The sequence below is a fragment of the Microtus ochrogaster genome, chromosome 6 (assembly GCF_000317375.1).
Source record: "Microtus ochrogaster isolate Prairie Vole_2 chromosome 6, MicOch1.0, whole genome shotgun sequence".
NCBI classification, from domain to species: Eukaryota; Metazoa; Chordata; class Mammalia; order Rodentia; family Cricetidae; genus Microtus; species Microtus ochrogaster.
In genome coordinates, this window is record NC_022013.1 from 75,726,346 (window position 1) to 75,744,732 (window position 18,387).

The 18,387-nt window shown below is 39.1% G+C and overlaps 1 protein-coding gene across 1 annotated transcript in view; it reads right to left on the minus strand.

The window, feature by feature from the left end:
* Cenpf (centromere protein F) overlaps nt 1–18,387 on the minus strand; it is a 46,193-nt gene that overhangs the window by 14,601 nt on the left and 13,205 nt on the right. The window contains exons 8-12 of the mRNA XM_005348860.2: nt 15,928–16,053; nt 14,468–14,596; nt 12,015–12,137; nt 5,713–5,848; nt 590–3,966 (exon numbers count right to left, since the gene is read on the minus strand). Of these exons, the coding sequence (XP_005348917.1) occupies nt 590–3,966; nt 5,713–5,848; nt 12,015–12,137; nt 14,468–14,596; nt 15,928–16,053 (3,891 nt within the window). The remainder of the gene's footprint in view (nt 1–589; nt 3,967–5,712; nt 5,849–12,014; nt 12,138–14,467; nt 14,597–15,927; nt 16,054–18,387) is intronic.

Consider the following 18,387-nt stretch of genomic DNA (forward strand, 5'->3'; position numbering starts at 1 on the left):
TGTCCTGGAACTCCCTTTGTAGACCAGGCTGGCCTCAAACTCACAGAGATCCGCCTGCCTCTGCCCCCTGAGTGCTGGGATTAAAGGCGTGCGCCACCACCGCCCCACTCTAATAATTTTTTTTTTTTTTTTGCAAGAGTTGCTGTGCTCATGGAGACTGATAGCAATAAACAGGGACTAAGGACAGTATACATTCTGAAGACTTCAAAAATGCTGGGCTATGGTGACACACAACTTTAATCCCAGCACTTGGGAGGCAAAGGCAGGTGGATGTCTGTGAGTGAGTTCCAAAAGAGGCTCCAAAACCACACAAAGAAACCCTGTTTAAAAAAAAAAAAAAAAATTTAGTGATTTTTTTTCATAAGAGAATATTTAAATCATGATGGGCATTTATTCCTCAAATAAAGTTTTCTCGTGTTTTGAGTCCTGGTTGGCTCTGGAAAATTTTTGGTAAGTTTTTCATTCATTTCCTTAAAACTCAAGAATCCTCCAATCTTGATTTCATATTTATCTCAACCCAGTAAGAATTTGCTAAGTGTTTAACTAGGCATGCACACAGAGAAACAACATGTCTATCCCAGGTACTTACATTTTCCATGTCACTCCCAAGCAAAGATCTTGAGCTTAAGTCCAGCTCTTGCAATTGAAGGCGCGCTACCTCAAGCTCGAGGGACAGATTCTTCGTCTGCTGCTTTTCTTCTGCCAACTTGGACTCCATTTCTAAGGTCACACTTGTCAGCTTCTGCTGCCACTGCTCCTTTTCTGACAAATACTGCTTCCTAAGGCAGCCGAGCTCTTTCCTTTCAGAGCTTAGTAACTGCTCAAGCTCTTCAATTTCTTTATTTTTTATAATCTCTTGACTCTCGATTTTCTTTTCAAGATCCTTGAGGGATTGCAAGTATATCTGACATAGGATTTCAAGTTCCTCAACAGTCCTCACAGAGGTATCTGGGATTTCTTTTTCAGTCAGATTCTCTTCCTCTAGACTGCTGTAAGACACTTCATCTACATTGCAAGGGTTTGCTGAAGTATTCCCTTCTAAACTTAGAAGAGACGTGTCTCCAGTTTGTTCTAAAACATTTTTGTAAAAAGCAGCTTCTCCAAAATGTGTCAGACTTGGGCTGTCTGTCCCACAGAATGACAGTGACAATGTATGTCCATCCTCAGCACCAGGTTTCCTTTCCTTTTCCAAGTCATCCTGCATGTTTCTCAGATTCATTGACAACACAGAATTTTCAGCTTTTAATGTGTCAACATAGGAACACAGCTCTGACATCTTACAGCTCACCTCACAATGCTGATCATGTAAAACTTTGTGTTCACTTTCTAAACAGGAAAACTTCTCCTGTAACTCAGCAAAATGCACTCGAACTTCTTTGTCTGACAATGTTATTTGCTCACAGAAACTGCTACTGTCCAAAGGAGTCAAGACCATAGACACATTGCTTTGTTTATCACAAAGACCATCTGACACATCTTCCCTAAGCTCACTCTGTGGAAGAACATCTTGATGAGTTAGCATTTTCACTTCATTCACTAGCTTCTCAACCTTTGCTGCCATTTGACTAGTAGCTGTGATACACTCTGACCGTGAGTCATTCAGCTCAGACTGAAGTTGTAACTTCTCAACCTTCAGTACTTGGCACATTTCCCCTAGCTCATTCAGTTTATCCAGTGCTGTCTGTAGAGAGCACTCCAAGCGTGCATTCTCATTTTGACTTGAGGACAACTCATGGAGCACTAACACATACTTTTCTTCTGCTTCTATTTCACAGTCTTTCCTTTCGTGTGACTGAGTGTCCTGTGAACTCACAGTTCCCACTTCTCCTCTAATTGTCTGCAATTCCTGATACAGGGTTTTTTTCTCCTCCTCACTTTGGTCAAGCTTTACTTCCATAGCTCTAATCAAAGCTTCAAGGCGTACCAACTGTGCCTTATAATTGTCTGGAGAAATGACTTTAGTGTCAATATCCATCTGATACTGGGAACTACACTTATATATCTCATCTTCTGTTACTTTTATAGAGTTCTCAACTGACTCTACTTCAAGATAATGTTCAGGTTTAGTCTGAGTTAACTGCATCAGTTGCTTGCTCTCATGTGTTAAGTCATTAACTTCCTTTTGCTTCTTATTTTGTTCTTCTTTTAAAGTCAAGCTCTCCTGCCGTAAGCTATCAGCCTCACTCTTAGAACAGTTTTTGGTGACTGTAACCTCAGATCTCACAGCTTGTTGCTCTACCTCCAATTTCAGCATCAATTTCCTGTTTTGATCTTCACTGAAAGATAATTTTGTTAAGAAATCTTGTTGTTCCTTTGCAAATGCTTCCTTTAGCTGCTCCAGTTCAACTTTCCTATTCTCACAAACAGCAGTGCATTCACCGAGTAAGCATTCTAACTTAGCATTGTTTTCTTGTGCTGTTTTATAGTTAGCCCTGAGATCCTCCAACACAGTTTCTGTTTCTTCACATCGTTGTAATAACAGAAGTCTTTCTTGCTTGTACTGATCAGACAACTCTGAAATGCTTCTCTCTTGTTCTGCTATACAGCTTGAAATCTTCTCATGTTTCTCGAGTAAATTCATTTTCTCCTGCCATAAGGCCTCATTAGCTTCCTTGAGAACCCCATTTGTTTGGGTTAGCTCTTCAATGTCTTTTTTACTTAAAGAGATGATGTTATTCATTTCCTTCTTCTCTGAGCTTAAGGTTTCAGATAAAAGTTGTAGCTCCTTCAGAGTGTCTTCAAGAAGGCAGTTACTCTTCTTTAATACTTGAATCTCTCTTTGCTCAGCTTCTAATTTTTCTTTCAAAAGTTCCAACTCTTTTTCCTTGCTCTCAAGGGTTGCTAAAGTTTCAGCAACAATATTCTGATGAGCTGCAGAGTCTTCCTGCAATTTACCAATGCACTGGTTTGTTTCATCCACAAAATTTTGATGAATCTGTTCCACTTTAATGAGGTTTTCTTCTATTTCTCCTTTGATTTGTAGCAATTCTTCACACCGCTTGTGCAGATCTGAGTTCATCTGGGTTTGAGACTTCAGGGAACTTTCAAGTGAAATGACTCTATTTTTTAAGACAGCTACATTTTCTACAGTTTGGTCCCCATCTACAAAGCAGTCATTCCTTTCTGAATGCACGCTTCCTTGTTCCCCCATCAGATTTGCAAAGGAATCACTAACTGCAGGCTGTTGTTCAAAAGCCAAAGAACTTCTCCGATTCCCCTCATTTGTCACCAGAGAACCTCCTGATTTGAGCAAATCCTTCAATGCTTCATACTCAGTATGCAGGTCTTGGTACTGCTGGTCTTTGGTCACTACTTCACTTGACAGTAACTGAAGCTTATGTTCCAAATCTTCAATTTGCCCAGTGAGCTCATTAGCTTTCAAGCACATATTTTCTACTTCTTTCTGATGCTTCTGATCTGAGAACTCAGCTTTCTGCTGCAGTTCCAAGTAGGCTTGTTTCTGTGTCTCAATCTCAACCACCTTACTGTCTATAATACTGCGGAGGTTTCTAATCTCCACACTAAGATTTTCTCTTTCCATCTCCAGTGTTCTTACTTTTTCATTGTAGTCATGACATTTTATTTGTTGTGTCTTGAGGCTGGCATCTAAGTGCTTGATTTTACTCTGCAAGCTTTCGTTTTCTGATTCTACCTGATTGATAAGTTTTTCATTTTCACTTTTCCAACAAAAAAACTGAGTTTTCTCTTCTTTCAATTCTTCACACTCTTTCTTTTTTAACTCCAAAGCACTCAGCAAAGCTTCAAACTCCTTCTCTATTTTATTTAACTTATCATTCAGTTGTTCAATGTGATGTTCCCTTTTCTTCAGCAGGTCTTGAGAACAGTCTCGTTGGGCTTCCAGATCAGCTAAGGTAAGCTTTAGTTTCTCTAAAGTTAGCGAGTTTTCTTGTTGGTTTAGTTTTTCCTGGAGATCTATTAACAAAATTTCCTGAGAGGTATTCTTAGCTATTAAAACAAACAAATGAACACAAAGTTATCAGTGTTTACAACAAATACCTACTTTACAAGAACTTTATACTCTATAGCATGAGGGTGTAACTCAATGGGAAAGAAGTTACCTAGCATATCTAGTCTATGACTTCTAAAATTTTAAAATCTAAACTAAAAAAAGAAAAAAGCAATGAGATTAATAGACTCTCAAGTCCTGTAAAATTTGACACTAATGATGTAGCCCTTGAAAGTAATTCACCTAGTAATCCTATTACCTAAGTTTATATAAAGACATAGAAAAAAAACAGCAATTTTAGTATTGTAATATATCTAATAATCTTCATAGCTTAATAAAAATGATGTAAAAAGAACAAGAAGTTTACAGAGTATTTAGAATTATTTCTTTTTTAAAAATGTATGTTATTTGTTAGCAGGAATGCCACCCACATTCCAATTCTTCCTTAGTAAAAAGTGTAGAAAAAGGAGCTGAGATTGATTCATTTGGAAGCTCCTATCACGACCTTATTTTAGTCATGCTGACAGTCCCCCCTCCCCCACAACCTGGCAATATTTTCACCTAGCAGTGACTAAAACGCCTGGGGTAAAGAGGAAATAATTGAAAGCCTCTATAGTAAATAATATAATATGTAACATAATATAATAGTAAATGAAAAACTATACTTATTTCTAATCCCTTAATTTCAAACCTACCCAATGAGAGTTGAAGACTTACATAGACAGCACCCCAAAGGCATGTCTTTTCCTTCTACTTTGCATTTGAGGGCCTCAAACAACGACACTTTTGATAATCTTGAAAAATGAGTCATAACTCATTCTTACATTTTTTCCTTTAAAAAGCTTTAGACTGATAATTCTACCAGCTGCCACAGAAAAGGGAAAACAGTCCCAGGGATTCATTTCTAGATACTTGGGAAACTGAGGCAGGAGGATTACTTGACCCCAGCCTGTAACCAAACCCATTCTAAACAAAAATGAAAATTAAAAACAAAAACAAAGCAAAACTATAACAGTGTCATACACATTCAGAACAACAGGTTAAAGATAAATTCTTCATGCAAATATCTCAAGAAAATTTTATGTAAAAGATATGCTATAAATTAATATGCACAAGTGGTAGATTCATTTGCTATGTACAACATAACACTTTGGCTGTAAACCCAGGAAATAAAGCCATTCAGTCAAGTAAATTATCAAAATACAATGGGCATTAAGGGAGCGGAACACATACATTTAATGTAGGATTTTCCATTTCTAAGAGACATTAATGAGTGAACAGTGGTCTGTATGCACTGAACACACTTAAGACATACGTATGGCATGCTACAGTGATAAAACACTGCCAATATAGTATTGTGTAACAATGCTTATCCTTCTGATTTCAAAGTAGTAAAAACTATGCATTTTGGGACTCAATGAGCTCCAACTTTTAAAAGTTCAACTATCATGTTGGAAAACATCAAACATTTTGGGGATGAATATAGAAAGGACAGAGTTTTCCAATTGACTAATGTCATCAACCTTTCCTCATGGGAATAAGACAATAGAATCCTGGACTGCTGAGATGGCTCAGTGGGTAAAGGTACTTGGTGCCTAGCCTGATACCTGAGCTTGACACCTAAGAGTCATATGGTGAAAGGAAGAGTTCTTTTCATCAAACTGCCTTCTGACCTACACACACACACACAAAATAAGTAAATGTAAAAAAAAAAATGTATAGAACACTAACATTACTGAACTCACCTCTCATCTCTTCTGCAAAATTCTGGCTCTGGCTCAAACACACTTTGACTTTACCAAGTTCTTCCTCCAGGTGGCAGACTTCTCTGGCCCTTTGCTCAGACTGACTCCTAATGAGACTGTTTTCCTTCTTCATTTCCTAAAAACACAGTTTGTTTTAATCTAAACAAATGCGCAAGCAAGTCACAACTTCTGCCCTGATAAAGGTACTTCAGAGACCTGTCTATATCTCAGTCAGGAATACACTTTCCCTTCTAGTATCTAATGAAAGTGCTTATTTGAATAAACTTACATCATAAAAGCTGATTCCGAACCTAAGATTTATCTTGTATCTTCAGGAAATATGTTTCTTCAAACTTTCTAGTTGCTAAAGGACTAGCTTCGAAGAAAAAGCCTTTTTATAAGATCAAAGACAAAAGTTCTGCAGATTCCTATCAAACCTGATTAGTTAAAATATCTTTGCAAAGAGATGATATGATACTGAATCATAATGCTCCAGGATCAAATTTTTGTTTATCACTGCAAAACCAGCTTAAAGTATACTATCATAAGAGTGTTCTTATAGATGAAATTTCCTTCAGGAAATGCTTTTGTCAGCAAAGCTTACAATGGTCATGTATGTGTACTAGAATATGTGCTATGAAAAATGCATATATAAATAAAATAGAGGTCTCTGCCGCCATCAAAATTACCCTCCATGGAGTAAGGTGTGGTCCTAGTCACTCAGTACACGCCTAACAAGCTAACTACTAGAAAGTGAGTAATCTATATATCACATCACAGGCTAGCACAGAATTCATAATGGATGAAGGAACCTGAGCATTCACAGGTTCTTTGGATCCATGATTAAATATGCATCCACACAAGGTTGTGCAGCAAAGTAATAGATACATAAAAGTAGTTTCATTCCACTATGTTGAGAAATCATAATCTACACCAGACAAATGTAGACACCAAATGGAAACACCACTGCTCCTCCTTAACAACCTAAAACTGATACAACATGGAGTAAAAACATCCCAGTCATAATGAAACTTGTTGCCTTTAGTTTCTCAAATTCTTATTATTATTTATTAGTGTGTGTGCATACACTGGAGAGGCGGACTATGCTATGGCACATATGTGGACAACAGAGGGCAACTTCAGGGAGTTAGTTCTTATTCCATCCACCATGTGGGCTGCAGGAATGGAACTGAGGACTTCCAGTTTGGCCCACTAAGTAACTTTACTCACTGAGCCATCTCTCCAGCCCTTTTGGTATTTTTGTTTGTTTCTTTGTTTGTTTGTTTGTTTTGGATACAGTCTCACTGTGTAGACCAGACTGACCTCACACTCAAAAGATCTACCTGCTTCTGCCTCCGGAACATTGAAATTCTGACTAATTTTTTTATATACCTTATATCTACCTATATTAAACTGTATCCTCAAGAACTGGCATATCACTACAAACTAAGAACTACATATCTTAGAGAATGAAAGAAATCATAAGGCTTTTTTTTTTTAATTACATTTCAAAATTACCCTTCTGAGAAGTAGGAAGACATTTTTGGAATCTTAAAGAAACAATTAAGACCCATCTTCCAAACCCCTACTGCACTGTTGGAAAACAGATGGCCCTGGCAATGCTATGTTGGAAGGCTGCCTTCAATTATCAGTCTGGTTACTATCAGCAGATGGGTACCCATGTAACAAAGCCAAATTCAAGAAGAGGGAGAATCTGGCTACTAGAAAGTACTTGAAAACTTGCTGGCAGCTGCTATGTTCATGTATATACATTCGTTTCATCATTAAAATGAGACAGAGCCTGTTGTCTCATTGCACTGTCTACTGTGTTCTGATCCTGTCCTGCTTATACTAGGAAATTGACTATGCAATTAAGATATCATTGAGAACAAAAGAGCAGCTGCAATAGATCAAGACTGAGAGGTTAACCTGCACACTAGTAAGTACTCAAGCTTGCAAGAAATAATCATGAAGGTGAAACAATGTAACTGATTAAAATTAGCATTAATAAATATACAGAAATATAATCACTTGTTTATTCTTCAGGCTGAGGATAATCACTCATCTAATGAGATCACAGATGTGAAAGATAGAACACTCAAAGCATTTGACAAGTGTAATTGGGGCACTGTTATTAGTATTTCTTCCCCAAATGTAACAGTTGCAAGATCATCAGAGGTGAATCATGAGTTGACTATTTTCTTAACTTACAAAATTATTCTTACTCAAAAAGAATCAAATCAAATCTGGGACTTGATAAGAAAGCTGGGAAGATAGTGCATGATAAACTGAGAGCACCTCCACAGGAAAGAAGGCTTACAAGGAGATGGGGAGGGGAAAAGAGGGGAGGTACCACAAAGGGGAGAAGTTGTCATGACTGGGTGCTTGTTGGCCTCTCTGTGTCTCAGACATTTAAGAAAATAGCAAGCTCAACGAAAAGATTAGGGTGTCTTTCTCCATTTTGGCATTAGCTTTGTAAATATTTGTTCCTAACGAAGGAATGTTCAGCCAATCCTGGGACCCAGCAGGCTTATAATGCTATGGTTATGACCAACCCAAGAATTTTAAGAGGCTAGAATTTAGAAAATAAGCATCTGAAAATGGATGCACAGGCTGCCATCCATCAGCAATTAGTTTTCCATGAGGCTACAGCCACTTAAGTCTTGATTGGGTAGCTCATTAGCAACAATGAGTTAAGCATACAAGGATATATTCTCCTAGGCATCTCTTGTGTCCTCGTATGATTTGCAAAATTGGGCACTACTCTGGAAAAGCACAGCAATCTCCGTAAGCACAGCCAGCACTGAGCTTAGCAAGCAATCCCACCCAAAGCAGCTTTGGTTTAGCAGCAGCAGGGGAAGCATCATTTCCTAGGGCCAGACAAAACAAACTGCCGTAGTGTGTGGCATTTCATGATCCCATCCATAAGCACAGCTTAATATGTCCCCTGCTGGGTGAAGGCTGTCTATGTGGGCATGGAATGGATCAGCAGGAGTGCTTTCTCCTTCTACACTGTCATTCTTGCCTGCCAGACTATGTTCCTTAGAGAACCTAATACAATACAGGTTCCTATGCCTAGAAAGGTCCCCAAGCAAGCTTTACCTCATCGTGCCTGTCAGTGGTGGCATTTTACCACCAAACCCCAGTGCAACAGAGGCTGGCACTTGAAGCGGGGTGAGCAGCTTATCTACCCCAGCATCACTTTGATACTAAATGTTAACTTTACCCTTGATTGGGCCATTAAATCACATTTTCAGCACTGATAATTTCTAATTGCAAGAAGTCTATTAGTTTACTAAACATAGTCAAGGAAAATTTCAGTACAACTGTCACATTATTTCAGCATCCAAAACCTATAAGCATGTTGAACTTGTTTGTGCTTACTTATAATTAGATACAGAAAGACACCAGATAATTAAATTGGCAAGATTTTTAAATATGAAAACTCTCAAATGTACTGTCTTTTGATCATGACACCTCTGTGCCCAACATGTGAACACAAATAAATCTAGTATCAAAGGTCATTAACATTTGTAGAAAAAAAACAAGCAGGTGGACTTTCATGATTTACTAGACACTTACATGCTGGGCACTGGGCCAAACACTTTATATGCAATGTTGGACTTACTCATGAATACAGTCTTAAAAGGGAGGAATATTATTTGCATCTGTGTGCAGACTAGAAAGGGACAATCTCAAGGTAACACAGTAGATGGGTAGCCCAATAGTGTACATCCAGATTGCTCCCACTACAGCCATCACTACTGTAATCCCCAAGCTACATCGACACTCTGACAAGTCAATTCTCTGCTCTCTGAACCAGAGTTCAAAATACAAGAGCCAGAGAAGCCCTTTCAACTCCTACTGTTATCCCCAAAAGAAGTTAAATTCCTAAGTAGCTGAGCACTTTCCAAACATGACTATCTTCATTTGAACATGGTTGACACATGCAAGTACAGCCTGGGATCAGAGATAGTATCATAATTCAGACCCCATGGGGATAAAGTCAGTCCTCAGAAACATCTGCAAGACAATGTCCAGCCTATTAAAATGTAAGTCATGTTAAAAGGTGTTTAGACTCTGAACCAGACTATAGTTCTACAAAATGTTTCCACAGGCAGCCAATGAGTCGCAGGAGAGTTCCTGGCTAAAAGGAAAGCTCACAGAGGAAAGAGTTCCATGCCAGTCTGCCTGTGGAAATGTTAGCAGAAGCATCTGTTGGTTGGTCCCCACTGGCCAAAAGGCAAACATTTGTTTTGCTGCAATAAACACACACTGGAAATGATTGCAGATGAACCCAAAACAGGATCTGACTGAATGGCTTCCACTTGAGGAACAGGCGTTCAATGCCCCCACCCCATCTCCAGCAGTGTTCCCCCTTTGTTCCTGGCTGCTTTAATAATTTCCTCTTTGCTATGACAGGTGTTCTCATTTACAGTGAAATGCCATGGGGGCAAACATATTTAGACTTTATCACCTAGATAAGGAACTGTTGTAATGAACAAAACTGTTTCTCTTTCATCGGCAGCAGGCTAAAGAGTGATGAAGAACAGTTTAATAGCGGAAAAACATTTTTTTCCTGCAGTATCTGAGAAGACACCTCTAACTGATCTTCTGTTGTTTTATCTTCATTTCTAGTTCTATTCAAATCATTGCAGCTCATCATCTGTTCTTAAATGCTTCTTAAATGCCTTTAAAACAAACTCCAGACCACCAACAAAATTCAGAAGCCAAATTGACATGGGTAGAAATAAGACCCTAGCCCCACAGCCATTCATTGCCTGACAGAACAGGAAATCAATCTATAGGCAACATGGACCAGGCTGCACAGTGGATCCTAAGATCCATATTTACTTCTAAAGAGTAATACCATTCATAATTACATGATTTTGTTATTTATTTTGGCAGTGCCAGAGACTGAACTATGATTTTTTTTTTTTTAACAGTGTGACTCTAACCCTTCAAAAAGGGATTCAGATCCCAGCATTGTAGAGAAGAGGCAGGCTCCAAACTAGGCTGGGACACACAGTCAGAGTGTATCTCAGAACAACAAAGAGCAAGTGGGCATGCCAGCACAGGCCTGTAATCCCAGCACTTGAGAGGAAGGGGCCATGGGATTAAGAATGTAAGGCCTAATTTAACTACTTAGATTTTAGGCCATCTTAAACATAGTGAGACTCCAACTCATAGACAGACAGACAGACAGACAGGATGAATAAAAAGAGATAACAGACATAGATAGACAGACAGACAGAAAGACAAAGATAGATGAATGAATGAACAAAGAAGCAAAAGGGAGAAGGCAGAGTTGTAACTTAAATAATAAACCACACTGACAGTTTCATTTATTCCCTTTAAATCTAAGCAATTCCTTTGTTCCATAATTCCACCGCTCAAGTAGTCTAAAAAAAATCTTTAAGCGAATGGTTCTCAATCTTACTCATGGTGTGGCTCTTTAACACAGTTCCTCATGTTGTGGTGACACCCAATCATAAAATTATTTTGTTGCTACTTCATTATTTGCTACTGTTATGAATCATGATGTAAATATCTGATATGCAAGTATTTGATGAAAGGATAGTTTGACCCTAAAGAGGTCATGGCCCACAGATCGAAAACTACTACTTTGAAACTTGATGTTATAGGGGCTGGAGAGATGGATCAGAGGTTTTAAGAGCAGTGGCTGCTGCTCTTTCAGAGCACACAGAGGCTCACAGCCACCTTCAAGTCCAGTTCTAGGATATCAGTTACCTTCTCTCTTCTTGCCTCTGTGGACACCAAGCATAAATGTGGTGCACAATCATAAACAGATACAATACATACCCATACAATAAAAACTTTTAAATTTGTTTATAGTCAGGCAGTGGTGGCACACGCCTTTAATCCCAGTACTCAGGAGGCAGAGGCAGGCAGATCTGAGTTCAAAGCCAGCCTTGTCTACAAAATAAATTCCATGACAGACACGATTACACAGAGAAACCCTGTCTTAAACAAATAAAAACCCACAACAAATAAAAACTTGATTATATATTCTTAATTCCTCATGCTAAATGCCTGAGTAATCATTTCAAAGGAAAAATAAGGGCATATTCAACATATATAACACTGTTACATTAACATGACTTTGATCCTAGGAACCCACGCAAAGGAGGAAAAGAACAAAGCCTGCAAGTTTTACTCCGACCTCCATGAGCAAGACCATACTATATGCACGCACACATACAATTTTTTTTTTTTTTTAAAGAAGGACACTTTGTATTGTCATACTTTGTTCTGTGTGGGGTTTGTTCCTGCTCACATACCTCACTGCTTCTCCTCAGTTCATTCTCTGTGATCTGACTCTCCTGAAGGGCTTGTTCTGTTCTGCTGAGCTTTTGCCTAAATTCTTGTAAGCTCCTTTCTAACTGCTGCTTCACTGATGTGACCTACAATAGAGAAAAAAATAACAAAGTTCTGTATTTATGTTCTCTGCAAATAATCAACTGCTCTTAAAGAATAACAAAAACAAAAAAGCTGAGATAAAAGAGAAAGAGACAGACTGGGAGAACATGGGTCATCAACCCTTGATTTCTGCAGAATGGTTCCAGAAGCTCCAAGGACATTAACCCTCATTCTATAGAATGTTTGGGGGTTTGCCTATAGACTGAATACTGTACATCATCTCTATACTACCCATAGGTGCTATGTAAGTAGTTACTATTTAGGAATAACATGAAAATGAAGTCTTTGTTTTCAGATCATAGGCCTAACTTACACAGTACACAAAGGAGCCAGAAAATTCAAATGTTCACACTAAAGAAAAATTAAACACACTAAATAAAACAGAGTATTTGAGATTGGAGATAGATGTAGCAACCAGAAATACTCAATGCAGTAGAGGCACACGCCTCCTAGTCCATGAGCAAATAGCAACCTAGGAGTTCAACTGCAATTAAGGTCTGAGGTTGCCTCCACTTAGTGTATCCAGCTAAAAGCCAGGGGGCCACATGGTTAAAATGAAGCAAGTGAGAGGAGGGAAGAAGATGAACTCCACAGGGCATCAGGGAAGCCACCTGAGTCCACCACCCAAGCAAAGTCTGGTCTAGTGATGGGGACAGCAAGTGACTACACGGTTTTGAGCAGAGGGGCTATGGGATCTGACTTACGTGATGGAAGCTTTGCTCTGGCTACTAATTGAAAACAGACTGTTAAGAAGACAAATAAAGATGGGATTGGGGACTGGACATGGTTAAAGTAGCTATATTCAACATAGTGTATGAACATAGACAAGTCAAATTTATTCTTAGCTGCTAGGAAGGGCACATGGGCAAGTTTCTGGGATAGATGACAAAACTAGACTATGCTAGGTAATCGGGACAAGACCACAAGCTATAACATTTGTAAGAGCCAGAGGGTGGAGATGAGCAGGGTGAATGTGTCTTCAGTCACGTCCTCACAGCAGCTATGGTTGTATGGTCAACACCTGCACTAGATTAAGTGAACAAACACAGCATGGACTGGGGAGAAGCTATGGACAACAGATGGCTGCTGGGAGAAGGCCCCTAGTAGGTCAACCACACTCCTTTGGATACCCATGAGTAAATGAATAGCACAAACTGGACTCAGAGGTTATAAAAAACAAAACAGAGATATGAAGTTGGAAGTGTAGATCTGGAAAGCATTAAGAGGAGAAATGAGGTGAGTATAATCAAAATATATCTTACATTATTTTTAAATTTTTCAAATAAAAAAATTAAATTAAACATATATAAACCATCATTCACATGGGAAAATATTCATACTTTATAAAATACAAATACACACCAACATGTGTACACAAACAAAGGTGGACTCAGCCGTTTGGTGGACTAGTTTGAGATGTAAGACAAAACTGCAGGTAACCCCAAGTATTGACCTAAGCACTGTGAAGAATGGAATCCTATTTAGTTAGATGGAAAGGACCAGAGGAGGTGCTCATCTACAGGACAATAGCTGAAGTTCAATGATTAGCTTATTATTGCTACCCATGTAGACAGAATGCCGAGTAGAAACCAAACAGCCTTTGATTCAGAAGACACCTCCAAGCTGGGGACATAAAACAAGACTCATCATAATATAGGTGGGATGCAAAGGCAGAAACCTGGGTAACACTCTTAAGAGCCTTAAATAATCCAGCTGACAACTGTCCAACCTTTAACTATTTAGGGGAAGAAACTATTTAGGAAAGCCCCTTCCATTGTTATATACCCCATAATGACCAGAATAGTAAGAGACTTCCTTTCAGATCCAGATGTGAAAACCCAACACATTTCACCCCTTTTCTAGAAACTGAGCTATAAAGAGTGTTCTCCACTCTGAAAGGGAACTAAGGACATATGACAGGAGCCAGAGACTTAAGACTGACTCCCATACCAAGAATAGCAGAAAGTCAATCCCAAGAACACTGGGAAGAAAACTGTAGTTTCAGAGACTGAAGAAAGCAAGAGGGAGGAAAAGATGGGTCTGAGGTTGTAATCTGGCCTGCGACTGCTCATCACACACAGCAATTATGTTCTGCACAAATGCTGAAACAAAGGACTTTGAAATTGTTCACCATAAAGAATGACAAATGTTTAAGATAAACACATTTAACCTGAAATATTAGTTTTTTGAAAAATACGTATAGAACATTATTTTTTATTTCTACTTTTAATTATTAGTGAAACAAAATCTAGACCAACTGAAATACAGAAGGAGCATGCATGTAAGACTATGAGAACTAAGTTCAGGGCCCTACCTTCTCCTGTTCCACCTGGAGGACATTGAGTGCATGCTTGGCTTGCTGTAACTCCTGGGTGAGTCTGGTTTTCATCTGAGTGTACTCTTGGTCTAGAACTTGGAAAGATCGATGCTGTCGGGACAGCTCCTAAAAAGCAAAACATTAGATCAAACAACCATTAACAAATAAGATTCCAGAAACAGGCACAAGCATCCTAACAGGCAATGCTATATGAAAAGTGAGAGAGACAACAAGGAGCCATGCTAATCATCTACTGAATGCCAAATACAATCACCCTCAACACTGGTCCTGATAATCAGATCCAGGTCTCAGAGGGAGAGGTCAAAGAGTCGCCAGTTGACCACATGGAAGCCAGCCAATTTCCAGCTCATCTCAGTTTAGAAGAAGGGAGGGCAGGAAAGACTAGCTGAGCTGTAATCAACACAACTCAGCACAGAAACACACCAAACTTTAGGCATAAGAGCTGGAAAGATGGCTTAGTGGATAAAATGTTTGCCATCCAAGTACGAGCACCAGAATATAGATCCCAGGAACCCCAGAAAAGCCAGGCAGGTGTGCAGCCACCTTTAATGTCAGCACCCAAGAGACAGAGAAAGAGGATCCCCATGGCAAGCTGGTTAACTATAGTAGTAGATCAGCCAGCTCTGGGTTCAACTGAGAAACCATGCCTCCAAAAAGAAAGTAGAAAGCAACTAAAGACATCCTTCATCAATGTCAAGCCCATATATGAACATGTGCATCTATACTCACGGGTGCCCACATACAAACAGATCACATGCTTAAAAATAAAACAAAACAGGGCATAACGAAGCTGGGCATGGTGACACACACCCCCTAATCAGAACTCAGGGAGAGGGAACAAAATGATCAGGAGTTCAAGAAACCTGGGCTAACTGAGCTCATGTTCAAAGGCAGGGGAGAAAAAAAAGAGAAGGGAGCTTAACTAATCAATCATATACACTTACAACGATCTTCATTTCAAAGAACAGGAATAAATGCTGCTAAGTGACTGACAAATGGGGGGATATCTATTATCATTTATGCTCAGATTGAAGCACCTGAACAACCCATACTGGCAAAATACCTGCCAGCCCACCTTTGGTTCCCTGACTGCCTCAGATACTGTGTTAGATAAGTAACCAACTCATAACTTTAAAAGACAAAAGAAGAGCAAAGCCATCTTCTCACCATGGATCAAGAGAGCAAAGACACTCCCTTCCCACAACAGTACCAAATCTCAAGCCCATAAAGAAAACCAACTCCAGAGAGCGCCCTTGCTAATAAAAAGAAAATGATGGAAAAAGTACGAAAATGCAGGTATGAGGGAAATGCAGCGACTTTGGCTCACAAAGCATGCCTACTCCATAATGTCCTCAATCATAAGAAATAGTTCTTCCAAATCGCAAAGTCAACAGGTCTTTCTGAGAAAAATTCCTCCATGAACCCATTCACCTTACCTCTTGAAGCTCCTTTTCTTTCTCCTTAATTTTCTGTTCCAGAGAATATTTGGCACTCTCTGCATTCTGTCGCTGACAACTCAACTCCTCAGTCAAAGTTTTCAGCTTTTGTTCCAAGGTAGTACACTGATAACAGATAAAAATGTTTCACACAAAACAAGTTACTCAATAAAAGAAGTCAAATTTTATGTTTTTAATAAATTTTAGGCCAGCTCAGTGTGATGATCCATACCTTGAAACCCAGCACTGAGGAGGCAGAGCCAGACAGATCTCCGAGTTCAAATCAGTATGGTCTACATAGTTTAGTTCCAGGCCGGCTAGGGTTACATCGTAAGGCACAATTTCAAAAAAATAAAACAAAAGGAAACTTCAGTGCCTAAAGTCTATTTCATGTTTACCACTGTTTTGATCTTTATATTTCATTTAAAAAGTCAGGTTTATATTCATTATCTAAATCCTGTGGTCACTATGATTCTATTAGCATGAATAAAAATTTGAAATTTATACTGAGTATGTATGAAATTTATACTGAAAAACAGCACAATGATGTTAAGCATCAGTACATTTTAAAATACTTCCCAATGTGTGCCCTGGGACAGGGAGGCTGTGGTCTCAGAATGCACCAGCACCACTGCACGCCAAGCAGACATCAAAAGACAGCATGAGGCCTGAGAGAGCTCAGTAGGTCAGAGCACTTGCCACACTAGGCCGACAGTCTGATTTCAATCCCCAGAACCCACATGAAGAGCTGAATGTGATGGTTTGCATTTGTCAGCCCAGCAATTCCATGGCAAGATGGGGTTGAAGACATAAGAGGTGCCCAGAAATTCTTGGTCCAGCTAGGATGATGACTTGCTTCTGAAAGTTGTCCCCTGACCTTCTTCACATAGAACATCAGTAAGTAAACAAGGCAGTGATACTGACATAGTGATTTGTGAACTATCAAAACAGAGCAAGCTCCCTACCCTCCTATAAGAGCATCTTAACAAGCCTATTAGAGACAGAGGGTTTTGAGTCAGAGTCTAAGTAAGTAGTCCTGGCTGGCCTGAAACTTACATTGACCAAAGTGGCCTCAAACTCAGGATCTTCCATCCTCTACCTTTCTTGTGCTGGATTAAAGACAGGTACCACCATGCCCAACCCATAATGAATTTTTGTGAGAAACGTTAAGTATCACACTACTTTTTCCCATAAACTCCCATTATACCATTGCATTTCTAAAGGGTCACAGAATCCCAGAAAAACCACAGCTGTTTTTAAATTATGCTCTCAAAAGCAATAGAAAGAATATGTTGATGCTTTCTTACATATATATACAGTTATCTGCTAATTTTAAAAATATTAATTACATGAAAACTTAGAATATTCTCCTAAAGTTAAATTTAAACAAATTTATATTAGTCCTTCAAGTGGTGAGATTCATTGCATGTCTTGAAGCCATTCCTTTAGTTCAAATCCTTAATGCTACGGAATAATTTTTCCATACATTGTGAATATGTGTTCCTCTCATTGGTTAATAGAAAGCTGACAGGCCGGTATCCAGACAGGAAGTATAGGCAGGACAGCCAGACACAAAGGACACTGGGAAGAAGAAGGGCAGAGTCAGGGAGATGCAAGCCAGCCTCTGATCAAGCAGGACGGATAGAAAATAAGGTAACAAGCCATGAGCCACATGGCAAAGCATAGATAAGAGATATGGATTAATTTAAGTATAAGAGCTAGTAACAAACCTGAGCTATCAGTCGTGCTTTTATAAGTAATATTAAGCCTCTGTGTCAACTCTGCCTACACCTTAAAATGACTGAACCCCCAAAATCAATATTTTAGTAATAAGAAAGCTTTGTGGGGGCTGGAGAGACGGCTCAGCAGTTAAGAGTGCTGGCTATTCTTACAGAAGACTCAGGTTAAATTTCCAGCACCTACAGAGTATCTCACAACTGTCTGTAACTCCAGTTCCAGGGGATCTGACAACCTCACAAAGATATATATGCAAGCAAAACACCAATGTACACAGAATAAATAAATAAATAAATAAATAAATAAATAAATAAATAATTGAAAAAAACCTATGTTATTAATAGGGAACAGTTCTCCACTCTAAAGTACCCCGATTTAGTAAACTTCACTTGTATTTTCCTATACATGTGTTAGTGTGTGCACAGGGTGTGCATGTGTGTATGAAGGTAGACATTTGCAGGTGCACACGGAGATCAGAGATCAACATCAGTATCAATGGTTCTCCACCTTAGGTTTTCAGGCAGAATCTCTCAATGACATTGGAAGAGTTCACTATTCAGCTAGACTGCCTAGCTAGCCATTACCAGAGATCCTTCTGTCTCTGCACCACTGCCCTCCTTCCTCACTCCATCCCCCTCCCGTGCCAGTGCTAGAATTACAGCATATGCAACCATAAGCAGCTTTTTTTTTTTTTTTTTTTTTTGGTTTTTCGAGACAGGGTTT